The following is a 15,259-nucleotide window of genomic DNA, read 5'->3' as shown; positions in this document are numbered from 1 at the left end:
GCTGCTGCTGCTGCTGCTGCTGCTGCTGCTGCTGCTGCTGCTGCTGCTGCTGCTGCTGCTGCTGCTGCTGCTGGCGCTGCTGCTGGCGCTGCTGCTGATTTTTCTGCTCATGCTGCTGCCTCTCTTGCTGCTGCTCTTGCTGCAGCTGCTGCTTCTCTCTCTCTGCTGCTGCTGCTGCTGTTTTTGCTGCTGCTTTTGCCAGTTCGGGGGCTTCTGCTGCGTTTGCTGCTCGTGCTGTTGCAGTTGCTGCTGCTTCTACGGAGCTTTCTTGCTCTTGCTGCTGCTTTGGTTGTTGCTCTTGCTGCTGCTGCTGCTCGTGCGCGCATCTCTTTTGCTGCAGCAGCTGCTGCTGGTCTTGCTGCAGCAGCTGCTGCTGCTGCCTGTGTCTCGTCTGGGGCATTTGTGACTTGTTGAAATTGTTTTCTCGCCAGCTTTTTGCAATCTGCTGCAGCTGCAGCAGCAGCAGCAGCAGCAGCAGTCTGTCTGCATCTTTGGCAGCTCTTTTTTGTCTTTTTCTTTTAAATTATTTTTAAATTGCTGAATTAAATTATTTCTTTTTTGCTGCAGGTCACTCTGGTGGACCACTGCAGCAGAGCTTTCCACCAGCAGCAATTCTTGCTGGGCTGTTTGGGGGCCGACGCAAACCAGGAACTTTTCTTGGAAGGTTTTTGCACAAAAGTCAAATTAAAATTACATCCTCAGGTGAATAAATACCATTTAAGCCCCACTTTCCCTCAATGCAGCCACCAGCAGCAGCAGCAGCAGCAGCAGCAGCAGCAGCAGCAGCAGCAGCAGCTGCGGCGGCAGCAGCTGGCGAGCAACTGCAGCAGCTGCAGCAGCTGCGGCAGCAGCAGCTGGGCAGCACCTGCAGCAGCTGGGCAGCACCTGCAGCAGCTGCAGCAGCAGCTGCAGCAGCTGCAGCAGCTCGGCAGCAACTGCAGCACCTGCAGCAGCTGCAGCAGCTGCAGCAGCTGCAGCAGCAAGCGTGTGTTTCGGCTGTTAGAGGAGTTTTGCACAATAATTAATTCTGCATTTTATCATTTACTGTCAAGAGCTCACTAACAGCCAGCAGCACTCCCCTACTGCTGCTGCTGCTGCTGCACTGCTGTTGCTGCGCTGCTGCTGCTCCTGCTGCTCCTGCTGCTGTCCCAGTGTGTGCTGCAGTGTGTGTTTGCTGCTACTGTTGCTGCTGCTGCGGTGCCGCCGCCCCTGCGCGGCGTCTGCTTCTGCGCCCCACCTGCTGCTGCTGCTGCTGCGCTGCTGCTGCTGCTGCTGCTGCTGCTGCTGCTGTGCTGCAGTGCTCAGTGGGTTTGGGGCTGTTTGGAGAAGGCCACGTGGTGCTGGTTGAAGGATCTTTTGCTTCCGATTTGTCTCCTTTTGTTGCTGTTGGAGTTGTGCATTTGCCGCGGCTGCCGCAGCAAGATCCATTTTACTGCAGCACGAGGCTGCGGCGGCAGCAGCTGGAAGCAGCAGCAGCCAGCACCTACCTGGGCAGCAGCAGCAGCAGCAGCAGCAGCAGCAGCGGCAGCAGGGGCAGCAGCAAGAGCCTGCTGCCGGCGGGCCTCAGCAGCAAACCCAGCGGAGACGTCAGCAGCTTCTTCGGGCCAAGACTGTCTCCTTTGGACTTTTCTTTTTTGTCTCTTTTTGAAGAGACAGAAGCAGCAGCAAGAGTGGAGCAGCAGCTGCTGCAGTCGTGGGGGGGCAGCAGCAGCAGCAGCCTCATAGACAAGCTCGCGGACTTCATAGTGGCCCAAAAGGGCCAGGGGGGCGCTGCAGCAGCAGCAGAGGAGGACAGCCCCGCAGCAGCAGCAGCAGCAGCAGCAGCTGCTGCTGCTGCTGCTGCTGAAAATAAACCCAGCAGCACGCAGTGGTACATCATCAGCCAAATACAATTCACAAACCCCAAAGACCTCAAGCTCCTCGAGGCAATCTTCGCAGGTCTGAATTTAGGGTTTAGGGTTTAGGGTTTAGGGTTTAGGGTTTGGGGTTTGGGGTTTGGCGAAGAGGGTAGAGACAACAGCAAGGAACTTGCAATTGAGTTTCAGCTACAAATGGCCCTTCGGCGAATTCTCTGGGCTCCCCTTGAGGGTTTAGGGTTTAGGGTTTAGGGGTAAGGGTTTGGGCTCGGGGGTTGGGAATTCGGGGCCAAGGGTTTAGGGTTTAGGGTTTAGGGTTTAGGGTTTTGCAGGCGCTGTTGCGGAGGCGGAAGACAGCGGAGAACCCCTTGCTGCGGGTTTTGTCTTTTTGGGGAATTTTGAAGAAAAAGAAAATGGAAAAGACTTGGGCGAGGGTTTGGGGTGTCTGTACACCCTAATTGTGAACAAGTTCAAGGCGCTGGGGGAAAGTGCGCAGCGCAGCAGCACTGCTGCTGCTGCTGCTGCTGCTGCTGCAGTCTTTTGCAACTTTATTCTTTATTTTATTTATTTATTTTAATAAATAAATTAAATAATCCAAAGTTTTGCATGCATGCAGCTCAGCTCGGCTTCTTCAAGCAGCAGCTGGACAGACACTGCAGCAGCGCGGAATCTTTTGCCAGTTGGGATTTAATTCGTTTTATTTATCTTTTTTATCTTTTTGTTTCTTATTTTCTGTTAATTCCACTTATATATTTATTTATTATTTATTTATTTATTTATTTATTTATTCTTTTTGTTTCTTCTTTCTGCTGCTGCGGAACTCAGGCTGCTACTTTGTCTTCGTGCCAGGCCCAGAAGACCCATGTTTCGCGCGAGGTGTCTGTACACCCCAGCTGCTGCTCCCGCTGCTGTTTCTGCTGCTGTTGCTGCTGCTGCTGCTGCAGGGTCAAAAGACCCGCAATGAGCTTCTGACGTGCCGCGTTTGCTGCTGCTGCTGTTGCTGCTGCTGCTGCTGCAGAGTCGCTGCCACGGCTGCCAGTAGCTCCGGTGTACACGCAGCCTTTCATCGAGCGCATGCAGCAGCAGTTTAAAGGAGCAAAAGAAAGAATTTGCTTCTCCACTAGCCCCTGCAGGTACAGGCACTGCAGCAGTAGCAGCAGCAGCAGCAGCAGCAGCAGCAGTAAGCGCAGCAGCAGCAGCTGCTGCAGCTGCAGCTGCTGCTGCTGCTGCGTTTGCTGAAGCGCCCGCAGCGGCAGCCCGGCGGCCGCTGCGGAGCCCCCACCGCCGCACAGCAGCAGCAGCAGCAGCAGCAGCAGCAGCAGCAGCAGCAGCAGCAGCAGCAGCAGCAGCGGGGGCTTGCGTTTGGTTTGCTGCTGCTCAGGATTCGCCAGGGCTGCTGCCTCATGACTTTCTTCAGACATGACATTTATGCTGCTCTTTCCACGGAGTGTTTTTTGACGGGGGGTTTTGATGAAAACGAAAGCATTCAGCAAAACCTGGACAAAGTTGTCAGTGCATGCAGCCGCAAACCCTAAACCCTAAACCCTAAACCCTAAGCCCTAAACCCTACTGCAGCGCCCAACCCTTAGCCCTACTGGTGCGCTCAAAACCTAAACCCTTGTGCAGCACGCAAACCCTAAACCCTGCTGCAGCACGCAAACCCTAAACCCCAGTGCACCACGCAAACCCTAAACCCTACTGCAGCACGCGAACCCTAAACCCTAATAAAACGCTCAAACCCTAAACCCTGGTGCAGAACGCTTAAACCCTAAAATCCCCAAAGCCTAAACCCTAAACTTTAAACCCTAGTGCAGCACGCAAACCCTTAACTCTAGGAAAGCGCTCAAACCCTAAACCCTAGTGCAGCACGCAAACCCCAAACCCTAGTGCAGCACGAAAACCCTAAACCCTAGTGCAGCACTCACAGCCTTTCCCGCGCCCTAGCGCAGGCCATAAACCCTCGCCCAAACCCTAAACCCTTTCCTAAACCCTAAACCCTCGAACTGAAACCCCAAACCCTCGCCGCCGAAGACCCCAGACCCTGTTGGCTCTCCGGGGTCCTCTAGGGGTTTGCAGCTTTGCTGCAGCTTCTCGTGCTTGTCTTCTGCGGGCTTTTTGCTGTCGAAATCCCTGCTGCTGCTGCTGCTGCTGCTGCTGCTGCTGCTGCTGCTGCTGCTGCTGCTGCGCAGGTACTGAACACCATCCTCGGCCAAGCCCACCTGTGCCCCTGCCGCGCAGACCACCGCCTCGCCAAGCCCAAAGACAGCAGCCTCCTCCTCTTCCCCACTCCCAACTTGGTCAGCCCCCACGCATGCATGAATGCATGCATGCATGCATGCATGCGTGCATGCATGCGTACGTGCATGCATGCGTGCATGCATGCGTGCATGCATGCGTGCATGCATGCATGCAGGTTTGCACGCATGCGTGCGTTTTGCCTGCGTGCGTGCACGCGTTCATACTCGCATGGTCCACGCATGCATGCGCGTGTGCATGCATGCCAACATGCATGCATGCATGCATGCATGCATGCATGCATGCATACATGCATGCATGCATGCATGCGAGTTGGCCTGGTTGCGCTCGTGTGTGCGTCGCTTTAGCAGCAGCGTGGGGTGTACGTACACCGCGCGAAGCTGCCACTTATGCATGCGTTTGCGGGGGGTGCGAGTTGGCCTGGGCAAGCATGCATGCATGCATGCATTCATGCATGCATGCATGCATGCATGCATGCATGCATGCGTTTGCTGCAGCTGTTTTTGTGCGACACTACTTGTCCCCCCTTCACCAAAGTGGACCCGAAGCACCCCGACGACATGATCGTGTGCAACGCAGGCGAGTCTAGGGTTTAGGGTTTAGGGTTTAGGGTTTAGGGTTTAGGGTTTGGGGTTCGGGGCCTAGGGTTTGGGGTTTGGGGCTGGGCCAAAAGCCACTGAGACCCTCCGGCAGCCGCTGGACGCCCATTGCATGCGCGCATGCAAGAGCGCATGCAGCCCCAGCGTGCATGCATGCATGCATGCATGCACGCACGCATGCATGCATGCATGCATGCATGCATGCATGCATGCATGCATGCACTTAGAGGCTTTTTTCTTTTCAGATTGTTCCTTCGGGGACAGCCGGAAGTTCTACCGCTACGACAGCTGGACGCACAAAATAGAAAAGCTGCTGGTGCCGGAGTGAAGTGCAGCAGCAGCAGCAGCAGCAGCAGCAAGAGGCAGCAGCAAATAAAGCAGCAGCAGCAGCAAAAGGAAGCAGCAAAACAAGCAAATGCTTGTTGAAACTTTCGGAATGAAGATTTTAATTGTAATATAATTTTGTTATATATATGATGCATTTCTGCAATGAAAGGGCAGTTTTAATTCGCACATTTGAAAGCGAACTTCTCATTAATTCTTTTTTTATTTCCGAAGCGGGCTTTGCTGCTGCATTTGCATCTGCAGCAGCAGCTGCTGCTGTTGCTGCTGCTGCTGCTGCTGCTGCTCACTAGGCATTCAATTTGAATTGAAGCCACAGTCAAAAATAGCAGCAAAAGACCCCCGGTAAAGCCCTTCTCCAGGATGTCCGCTTCAGGGTTTAGGGTTTAGGGTTTAGCACTCAGGGTTTAGGGTTTAGACGAGGCATCGGAGGAAGCTCCTGTCAACAATGGAGAGGGTGAGGCTGCTGCAATTGGTGCTGCTGCACTTGCTGCTGCTGCAGTCGTTGGTGCTGCAGTTGTTGGTGCTGCTGTTGCTGCTGCTGCAGTTGCTGCCGCGTCAAACTCGAAAACAAATAAATTCGTGAGTTATTTTCAGCCTAAGTCTCGAAGCTGATTGCAACTTAAATGCGGAGAGAAGTGCAGGCAGGGTTTAGGGAGTTGAGGTTGACTCAAAAGCACTAGAGTGAATTTTGAATTTAATTATATTTCACAATTTTTCATCTTTACTTTGCATCTTTGCCTTTTTGCCTTCAATTCCATCCTTTTTCCTTGTGACTGATGAGTGTTCTACCCAAGAACACACAAACATTGTACGAAACTGAAGAACAGTTTGTGGGAGAGGAGTTATTTGTGAAGAATTGGAGTTAAAACGAGCTGGAAATGGTATTTTGCAAAAGTTGAAAATGTCGAAAGTGAAACATGAATTTGAATTCGCAGAATGCGCACTGCTCGCGGAGCTGCACGTACACCCGAAACCCTTGAATGGTGTTTGCGAGCGGCTGCGCGAAAATGCAGAAAAAACGCAAAATGGAACCAAATGACGCGATCTTTAGTGTTTTTAATTTGTTTTTTCGTCTTTTTACCCATTACTTCAATGGGAATTCGTTCAAGAGCGCCTCGAGCGGTGATTCAGAACCTGCTCATGTCACTGGTTGGGCGCACGCCCTACGTCACCGACAACGCCGAGGATGCGCGCACAACTCAAAGCCCAATGATGTACAACTTTTCGAAATTGAATTCATAATTAAAAATCTTCGCGAAGTTCCAAATCTCAACTTCGCCTCCAGATCGATTCATCTCGAAAAGGCCAGGCCGGCCGACACCCTCCCCTGGCCTTTCCACCGGCCGTACGAAGGCAAGAACTTGAAATCGACACTCAGCCGCAGCTTTCTCTGAATAAAATGAATCATTTCACTTTAATAAAATAAAATTTAAAACTTTAAATGTTTATTTTTGTCTTTTATTGATTCTTTTCCCAACACAGAGTCAATTCAAGAAGGTGACGCCCCAGACTCCACTTCAAGAAAACTTGAAAACGAGCCAATTTGAATTTTCAGAAATTGACGAACAAGACCAAAAGCTCGCCAAGGTGAGCAGCAAAACAATTTGCTGCAGCCAATTAAATCAGAAAGCGAAAAAGGAATTTATTTTCATTTATTTTATTTACTTCATTATTTTATTTATTTCTTTTTTTTCTTTTTTAGTTTTTCAAATCATTTCCAATTTCTTCATTAACACCTCCCGCAGATTCGGCAAGAAAAGGAGGCCCTCGAGGACGAGTGGAGGCGCCTTGTGCAGTCTTCCGTCAGTCCTAAACCCTAAACCCTAAACCCTAAACCCTAAACCCCAAACCCCAAACCCTGGCAAACTGCTGAGCAGAAAACGGTGGCTTCCCTGTCCCATGGCCCTCCGTCTGCCATTGGCGCTTATCTGACGAGGTAGACAGCTGCTGCTGCTGCTGCTGCTGCTGCTGCTGCTGCTGCTGCTGCTGCTGCTGCTGCTGCTGCTGCTCTGCTGCTCGAACTAAGTTGAACAAATTAAAAAGATTTATTGTTTGCTGCTGCAGAATCCCCTTCTTGACACGCTATGGGCGGACTTACAAAACTGCAGCAGCTGCAGAGGCAGCCGTGGCAGCTGCTGGGCCTGAATTTTCTCCCATGCTGCTGCTGCAGCGCCAGCAGCTGCAGCAGCTGCAGCAGCAGCTGCAGCAGCAGCAGCAGCTCGTGATGCCGGTGCGTTTGCTGCTGCGCCTGCTGCTCAGTTCCACTGCCGGTTTCTTGCGGATAAATTAATTTTAATTAAATGATTAAATGGAATTAATTAATTAATTGAATTAAATCATTAAATTGAATTCTTCAGGAAAGAGACTTCGGAGGGAAACAAGAAACAAAAAGACAACAGCTTTTTGCAATTTGAACTTTTATCCCCGAGACACAAAAAGCGCGAGAAGTGGCACTAAATATGCACAACTGCTGCTGCTGCTGCTGCTGCTGCTGCTGCTGCACTGCAGCAAAACATGCAGCTTGTCTTGAACTGCTGCTGCTCTAGTCCTCAGCAGCTAATAGGGCCTCAAGATCCACTCCCTTTTGCTTTTCTAAATTCAAAAACATGAACCTGTGACGCACACGCAAAGCCACACACCGCTGCTGCTGCTGCTGCTGCTGCAGCTGCTGCTGCTGCTGCTGCAGCAGCAGCTGCTGCTGCTGCTGCAGTTGCCGCCTACATCCTGAGCAGTAAAAGTGACGCAGAGTCTTTCAGCCCTGCATGCGCTGCATGCATCTCAAGAGTGGCCTGAAGCGCCGCAAGGCGTTTAGGGTTTAGGGTTTAGGGTTTAGGGTTTAGGGTTTAGGGTTTAGGGTTTGGGGGCACCGGAGGACGTGGGCGTCGTGCTGCAGCCGCATTCTGAAAGGATGAACAGCAGCAGGAAAAAGGTGACAGAGAATTTCCACGAAGTGTGTTGCTGCTTCTCCTTTTATTGCTGTTGACAAACCCCGGAGGCCCCGGTAGTAAACCCTCACGCCGCTGGCTGCAGCAAACCAGCAGCAGCAGCAGCAGCAGCAGCAGCAGCAGCAGCAGCAGCAGCAGCGAAACAAATGGAATTCATTGAATTTATTTTCTTTTCTTTTTCACTTTTTAATTGGTCTTTTCCTCTTCCGTTTCATTTATTTGAACTTCTTTTAATTTTATTTTTAAAAATAAAAAATGAATAATTCAAATCTGCAAAAATGCAAAAGTTTTAATTGTTATTTAGAACAACATTAAAACAAATAAATATGAAATGCAAAATAAAAATGCAAAGAATTAATTATTTAATTTTAATTGAAGTTAAAAATGTTAAATAAAAGAAAACATGAAATTCAGAAAACTTGAAAAGCTGATCTGCTGTTCTGCATTTCGCATTTCTTGAAATCCAATTAAACGAATTATTATTTCATTTATTTAATTAAATGAAAAATAAATAAACAAATTAAATGAAATTCGCTCCAAATTCCAGAGCTCAAAAGAAATAAAACAGCAGCAGCAGCAGCAGCAGCAGCAGCTGCGGCTGCAGGGGTCGCGAGCCACTGGCTGCAGCGCCGTCGCGCGCACGTGTGTAGATTTGTTTTTATTTTAAATATAATTAATTAATTTATTTAAATGAAATTAAATTAATTATTTTAAAAGATTTAAATCAATTACCTTTTGCGCGCAGCAGCTGCAAGTAGTAAGTCCTCACTATGCACTGAGTCTCGACTACACTCAGCTGGCCGCTCATCAGCAGCACAAGGCGGTAGCTGCGGGCTCCGTAGGCTGCTGCTTGAGGGGCTTCTGCTGCTGCTACTGCTGCTGCAGCTTCTGCTGCTGCTGCTGCTGCTGCTTCTGCTGCTGCTGCTTCTGCTGTTGCTGCGGCTTCTGCTGCAGCTGCTGCGGGTGTTCCTGCAGCCGCTTCACGCGCGCCGGCTGCTTCAGCTTTTGCTGCGCCAGTTGCCGTTGCTGCTGCTGCTGCTCCTCGTGCTGCTGCTGCTGCTCCTCGTGCTGCTGCTGCTGCTGCATGCGGTGCTGCTGCTGCAGTTGCTGCTGCACGGCCTGCTGCAGGAGCTGCTGCTGCTGCCCTCGGCTTTAGGATATTTCCTTCTGCTGCGCTGCGTGAGGGTGGCGCCGTTCTCAGTTTGGGATTTGCTGCTGCTGCTTTTGCTGCTGCTGCTTTTCCTGCTGCAGTTTTTGCTGCCGCTGCCTTCCCTGCTGCTGCTGCTGCTGCTCTCGCTGCTGCTGCTGCTCTCGCTGCTGCTGCTGCTGCCGTGAGGCTTGATGGCCTATGCTGATATGAAAGAGAAGCAAAACCCTTAAAATAATCACCAGAGCTGCAGAGCAGGGAACTCCTGTTGTTGCTGCTGCTGCAGCTGCTGCTGCTGCTCCTGCTGCTGTTCCCGTTGATGGCCGAGTTGCTGCAAAGCAAACGAGGTGGGTGTCGTGCTGCTGCTGCTGTAGCTGCTGCTGTCGTTGCTGCAGCTGGTGCTGCTGCTGCTGCTGGGGAGGCGGTGAAGCCAATACGCGCAGCAGCAGCAGCAGAATGGCTGCACCTCGGCGATGGGCCAGCAGCTGTAGCGGCAGTGGCTGCTGCTGCTGCTGCTGCTGCTGCTGCTGCTGCTGCTGCTGCTGCTGCTGCACCAGCAGCTGCCTGCGGAACTCTTAAACCTATAAATGCTGCACCTGCTGCATCCTTGTGTTCCCTTGGCCGGTGGGGCTGCACTCGCACCTGCTGCTGCTTTTGCTGCTGCTGCTGCTGCTGCTGCTGCTTCTGGCACTGCAGGCTACAACACCGCAGCAGGCCTCCAGCAGCCACTGACCTGTGGCGCCTCTGCTGCTGCTGCTGCTGCTGCTGCTGCTGCTGCTTGAGTCTTATATGATGCTCCTGGGGCGGTCTGCAGCGCCGTTCCTTCTCAGCAGCAAGGGAGAGGCAGCTGCTATCTGCGTGCAGCAGCAGCAGCAGCAGCAGCAGCAGCAGCAGCAGCTGCGCTGCTGACAGACTTTGCACACCCCCAAGACCTAAGGACGTCATTAAGAGGGCTTTCTGTAGCAGCAGCAGCAGCAGAAGCAGCAGCAGCAGCAAAATGAATTTGTTTTCATAAAAAGAAAGAAAAGATTAAAAGACTAAAATGGGGGGCCCCATGGTACTGCTGCCCGCAGGCGAGAGGCTAAGGGGCCCCCGGAGGGGCCCTTATTAGGCAGTTTCTTCCGTGCCCTCCTGCTGCTGCTGCCTCTGCTGCTGCTTCTGCTGCTGTTGGTTCTGCTGCTGCTGCTGCTGCTGCCGCTGCAATCGTCGCTGTCGCTGCTGCTGCTGCTGCTGCTGCTGGACGGATTCCAGCCATTCCTCAGCAGTGTGTCCTCAGCACAGATCTTCCCCCAAGCGGGCCCCATGAAACAAACAAGGCGGCCCTGTTAGCAGCAGCAGCAGCAGCAGCAGCAGCAGCAGCAGTAGCCACTGGGAGAGCTGCAGCTGCTGCGCTTGCTGTTGCTGCTCCTGCTAGTATTATTCTGGCCTCAAGACCTCGCCAAATCCATTTTAAATGGAATATTAAAGTTTTAATTTATTATTTATTTCATTTCAAGTCCGTAAATGCCACAGAGGCCGGTGCATGCAGCCCCACTCTCCACCGCGAGCTCTTCCCTGCTTTCTTCGCCTTTGTGTGCAGGCTGTGGGAAGCAGCAAAAGAATAAATACCATTTAATGTTTTCTTTTTGCATTTTGCATCAAATTCTGTCTTAAGGGGCAGCTGCAGCAGCTCCATTCTCCTCAGCAGCAGAAATCAAGAAGAAAAGAAAGAAAAACCGAGAAATTACTCATCTTACTGGCCATTTGCTTCTTGAGTGCACTTGCTGCTGCTGCTGCTGCTGCTGCTGCTGCTGCTGCTGCTGCCGCGAGGCACATGCGTGCTGCTGCAAAGCCCCTGAGCAGAAGAGCCCCAGATGGAGGTGGATAAAGGCCCTAGTGAAGGAGAACTTTCAGCGGGCTCCTGCTGCGTGCCCGGCAGCAGCAGAAACAGCAGCAGCAGCAGCAGCAGCAGCAGCAGCAGCAGCAGCAAGTCAGTTGATCAAGTGCTGCAGTCTTTGCCTTGCCCCCACATTTGGGTGCACCGCGGCTCCGGCGGCCGGCTGAGAAAGGCAGCAGAAAAGGCCATCAACGCACTGAGACAGGTGGGTTGCTGCTGCTGCTGCTGCTGCGGCTCTTGCTGCTGCTGCTGCTGCTGCTGCTGCGGCTCTTGCTGCTGCTGCTGCTGCTGCTGCTGCGGCTCTTGCTGCTGCTGACGTCGCGGCTCTTGCTGCTGCTGCTGCGGCACCTGCTGCTGCTGCTGCTAGGGATCTTGCTACTGCTGCGGCTATTGCTGCTGCTGCTGTTGCTGCGGATGGCCCTGCTGCTGCAGCAACAGCTTCTGCAGGAACTAGCTGCTGCGCTGCCTACAGCAGCACACATCAGCAGCAACAAGGATTAGCAGCAGCAGCAGCAGCAGCATCCCCAGCAGCAAATGCATTTTCGCCACTTTTGCTCCTGCTGCTGCCTTTCTTTAAAAATAAAGTTTAAAGGCTCAAGTCAGCCCAAGCGACACTGCTGCTGCCGCTGCTGCTGCTGCTGCTGCTGCTGCTGCTGCTGCAGGAGGGCGCAGTGTGTCTGGCAGCAAAAGTGAACACAGCAAACCGCTGCATTTCTGTGGCAGAAATTGCAAAAAGAGAAATAAAAAGCAAAGGAAAAGAAGTAATTAACAAATGCTTTTTTGCTGGCCTCGGGGTAAGACAACAATTTGCTGCTGCTGCTGCTGCTGCGTCGCCGTTGCTGCTGCTGCTGAAGGCGCTTTCGCTGCTGCTGCAGCTCTTTCGCTGTGGCTGCTGCTGCTGATGGTGCTTCCGCTGCTGTTGCAGTCAGTGCCCGTACTGCTGCTGCTCGTGCTGCTGCTGCTCGTGTTGGGGACGTCTCTGCTGCTGCTGCAGCTGTTGCTGCTGCAGCTGTCGCTGCTGCAGCTGTTGCTGCTGCAGCTGTCGCTGCTGCAGCTGTTGCTGCTGCAGCTGTTGCTGCTGCAGCTGTTGCTGCTGCAGCTGTTGCTGCTGCAGCTGTTACTGCTGCAGCTGTTCTGCCTCTATATGCCTGTTGTTGTTGGGGAGGCACTGGCATGCGAATGGGCTGCTGCTGCTGCTGCTGCTGTTACTCGTGTCGGCCAACTGCGGCCTGTGTTTGCCCTCAGCAGCAGCAGCTGCTGCAGCAGCAGCAGCAGCAGCTGCAGCAGCTGCAGCAACAGCCACAGCAGCAGCAGCAGTTTGTGTGTTTTTTTCCGTGCCAGGCTGAGGGAGAAAAACGGCGAGAGTCCCTGTGTCTTCTTCTGCTCCTGGGCGTCGTGCCGCAGCAGCAGCAGCAGCAGCAGCAGCGGCAGCAGCAGCAAAAGTGACTGGATTTAGACTAAAGAGACAGAAACAGAGACACAAGCAGCAAACTTTTTTGTGTCAATTATATATCTCTAAATCTCTCTGCAGCTATCTAGAAGAAGCAAAAGATAAAAAAGCAAATAGATAAATAGTCACAGAAGGAGACAGGAAGGAGCAGCAAACTGAGGACACAAAAGCAGAAAGGACAAGCAGCAGCAGCAGCAGCAGCAGCAGCAGCAGCAGCAGAGATAAGAGAGAAAAATAAGAGGCAGAAAAAAGGAGACAAAGGATACAGGAAGAAAAGCGAAAGACACAAAAGAGACACCCACAGAGACAGCGAGAAGCAGCTGCAGCGAAAATGACAGCAGCAGCAGCAGCAGCAGCAGTAGCAGCAGCAGTAGCAGCAGCAGCAACAGCAGCAGCGTGAGACTCGACAAGTGGCGGAAATATGAACAAAGAAACTCTCTTGAGACAGACAGATTTCGGTGGTGCTTGAACAAGTACCTCTCTGCAGCCACGCTGCTGCTGCTGTAGCAGCAGCAGCAGCAGCAGCAGCAGGGCAGTGGGCTGCAGCAGCAGCAGTAACAATAGCGCGGCGCTGGGCAGCAGCAGCAGCTGCTGCTGCTGCTGCTGCCAAGGCGCGGGGCAGGGACGGGTCCCTGCAGCAAATGTGAATGGGCCAGAAGGGCAGAAGAACTTCACCTTCCAATTTGGGGCTTTTGCTGCGCCTCAACGCATGCGCATGCATGCGCGCATGCAACAGCTCGCATGCATGCGCGGCTAGGAGCGCGCATGCATGCAGCGGCGCATGCAGGCAGGCACGCAGGGCTTGCATGCAGCGAGCGGCGCATGCACGGCTGCATGCACGCGCGCATGCAGCGGCGGCTGCAGCGCGGACGCGTGCATGCAGCCCTGCATGCATGCGCATGCATGCGCATGCATGCGCATGCATGCGCATGCATGCATGCATGCATGCGCATGCATGCGCGGATGCATGCGCGGATGCATGCGCATGCACGCGCGCCTGCAGCGGCGGCTGCAGCGCGGACGCGTGCATGCAGCCCTGCATGCGCGCATGCATGCGCGCATGCACAGATGCATGCAGGGCTGGGAGAAACGCATGCGGGGCGGAGGCAGCGCGGGGCCGCCGCCGCGAGTGTCTGTACACCTGGCTGCTGCTGCAGCGCAGCGCAGCGGCGGGGCCGGAAAGGGTGAAGTGTACATACACCGCAAGCCTGGGGGCTCGCTCGACACCGGAAGCAAGAGCGCAAAAAGACTTTCATTTCAATCCAGAAGCAAAAGATATAAATCCAGAGGCTGCGAAGAGGCTGGGGCGAAAGCCCTGCGCAGCTGCTGCGCCCGAGACCCACAAAAACCCCCAGAGCTGCTGCTGCTGCTGCTCCGGAGCCGCTGCTGCTGCTGCTCCGGAGCTGCTGCTGCTGCTGCCCCAGCCAGCCACTCCTCTCTTTTTGCTTCCGCTCTGCGCCTCTCAGCTTCTTTAACAAACACAGGGGCACTAGGCCGCGCCCGCGAGACAAAGGGCGGCGAGGCGGCGCTAGAGCCCAGCAGCGGCTCGCTGCTGCTGCTGCTGCTGCTGCTGCTGCTGCTGCTGCTGCAGCGCAGGCAGCAAAGGGCCCATCACTAAGAGCTACGTCTCTGCTGCTGAGACAAACAAGCATGAGAAACCAAACTCCAACGAGACTGCTGCGTCTCTCCCCCATGTTGCTGCTTCCGCTGCTGCTGCTATTGCTGCAGCAAAGAGCACGGGTGTACCTGCAGCTGCAGCTGCTTCTGCTGCTACCATTTATGCTGACGCCGCTGCTGCTGCTGCAGCAAGCAGCACTTTATTGTTGCCCTTCCAGCCACTGCAGAAGCGGCAGCAGCAGCTCTCGCTGCTGTTGTTACCGGCTCCCGCCGCTGCTGCTCTGCTGCTAAAGTTCGTGCTGCTGCTGCACCGCAGGCCGCTGCTGCTGCTGCTGCTGCTGCTGCTGCAACTAAGACCTGTAGTCGCTTCCCCGGGAGGTTTGCGTGGACGCGCATTCTTCTGTCTCTGCCAGTTTGCTGGCGGCGCTTTCTTCCGCGTGCTGCTGCCGCTGCTGCAGCTGCTGCTGCTGCAGCGGCTGCACAGCAGCAGCAGCAGCAGGGGGCACAAAGCAGTCCCTAGTTCCCTCGGCAAAGGCTTCCGACTGCGGGGACAAAAGGGCCCGCAGCAGCAGCTGCTTCGGGGAAGGAGATCGAGATGTTCCCAGTTGCTGCTGCTGCTGCTGCTTCGGGAGCTGCTGCTGCTGCTGCTGAGGGTGAAGAAGCTCACAAGGCGCCGATGCTGCGCCCCGCAGCAGCAGCTGCTGCTGCGGGTGTTCTCTTGGGGCACCGGAAGCGGGAGCTGAGGCAGCTGCTGCTGCTGATGCTGCTGCTGCTGCTGCTGCTGCTCCTGAGCTGCTGTCGAGCAGGGTGCTCGGGACAAAGCCCTCGGGGATGGGCTGCTGTTGCTGCTGCATTTGCTGCTGCATTTGTTGCTGCAGCTGCTGCTGCAGCTGCTGTGGGGTGTCCCGAGTTTCTCCACTTGCAGCTGCAACAATCTGTTGCTGCTGTTCCTGCTGCTGCTCCTGCTGCTGCAGCTCGTGCTGGCGGCGGCTGAGCACTTGTTGTGCCGGGTGCAGAGGATCCTGCGGGCTTTGCTGCAGCTGCTGCTGCTGCTGCTGCTGCTGCTGCTGCTGCACGTGCTGCAAGGCGCGGTCGTGAGGCGCACCACCTGTTGTGTCGAGAGCCCCCCAGAGGCCCTGCTGCCCCCCATCAGAAATCTGGAAAGGCA

The 15,259-nt window shown here is 54.0% G+C and overlaps 3 protein-coding genes across 3 annotated transcripts; 2 read left to right on the top strand and 1 right to left on the bottom strand.

The window, feature by feature from the left end:
* On the bottom strand, positions 1–400 carry ENH_00031120 (hypothetical protein; the record flags this gene model as incomplete). Its single annotated transcript, XM_013580161.1, has 1 exon — positions 1–400. A coding segment is annotated over one exon (400 nt), but the record flags the coding sequence as incomplete, so codon positions are not given.
* A 337-nt stretch (positions 401–737) lies between these two features.
* ENH_00031110 (hypothetical protein) lies at positions 738–4,708 on the top strand (the record flags this gene model as incomplete). Its single annotated transcript, XM_013580160.1, has 7 exons — positions 738–998; positions 1,299–1,938; positions 2,189–2,344; positions 2,875–2,989; positions 3,238–3,364; positions 4,046–4,153; positions 4,610–4,708. 7 exons carry the CDS (start codon positions 738–740, stop codon positions 4,706–4,708), a joined length of 1,506 nt encoding a protein of 501 aa, XP_013435614.1.
* Positions 4,709–11,001: 6,293 nt separating this feature from the next.
* ENH_00031100 (hypothetical protein, conserved) lies at positions 11,002–11,340 on the top strand (the record flags this gene model as incomplete). Its single annotated transcript, XM_013580159.1, has 1 exon — positions 11,002–11,340. The coding sequence occupies one exon, from the start codon at positions 11,002–11,004 to the stop codon at positions 11,338–11,340; it is 339 nt and encodes a 112-aa protein (XP_013435613.1).
* Positions 11,341–15,259: the final 3,919 nt, after the last annotated feature.

The sequence above is a fragment of the Eimeria necatrix genome, genomic scaffold, assembly GCF_000499385.1.
Source record: "Eimeria necatrix Houghton genomic scaffold, Enh_scaff227, whole genome shotgun sequence".
Taxonomy (NCBI): domain Eukaryota; phylum Apicomplexa; class Conoidasida; order Eucoccidiorida; family Eimeriidae; genus Eimeria; species Eimeria necatrix.
Note: the sequence above shows the minus strand (reverse complement) of the source record. Positions and strands in the feature narration are given on the sequence as shown.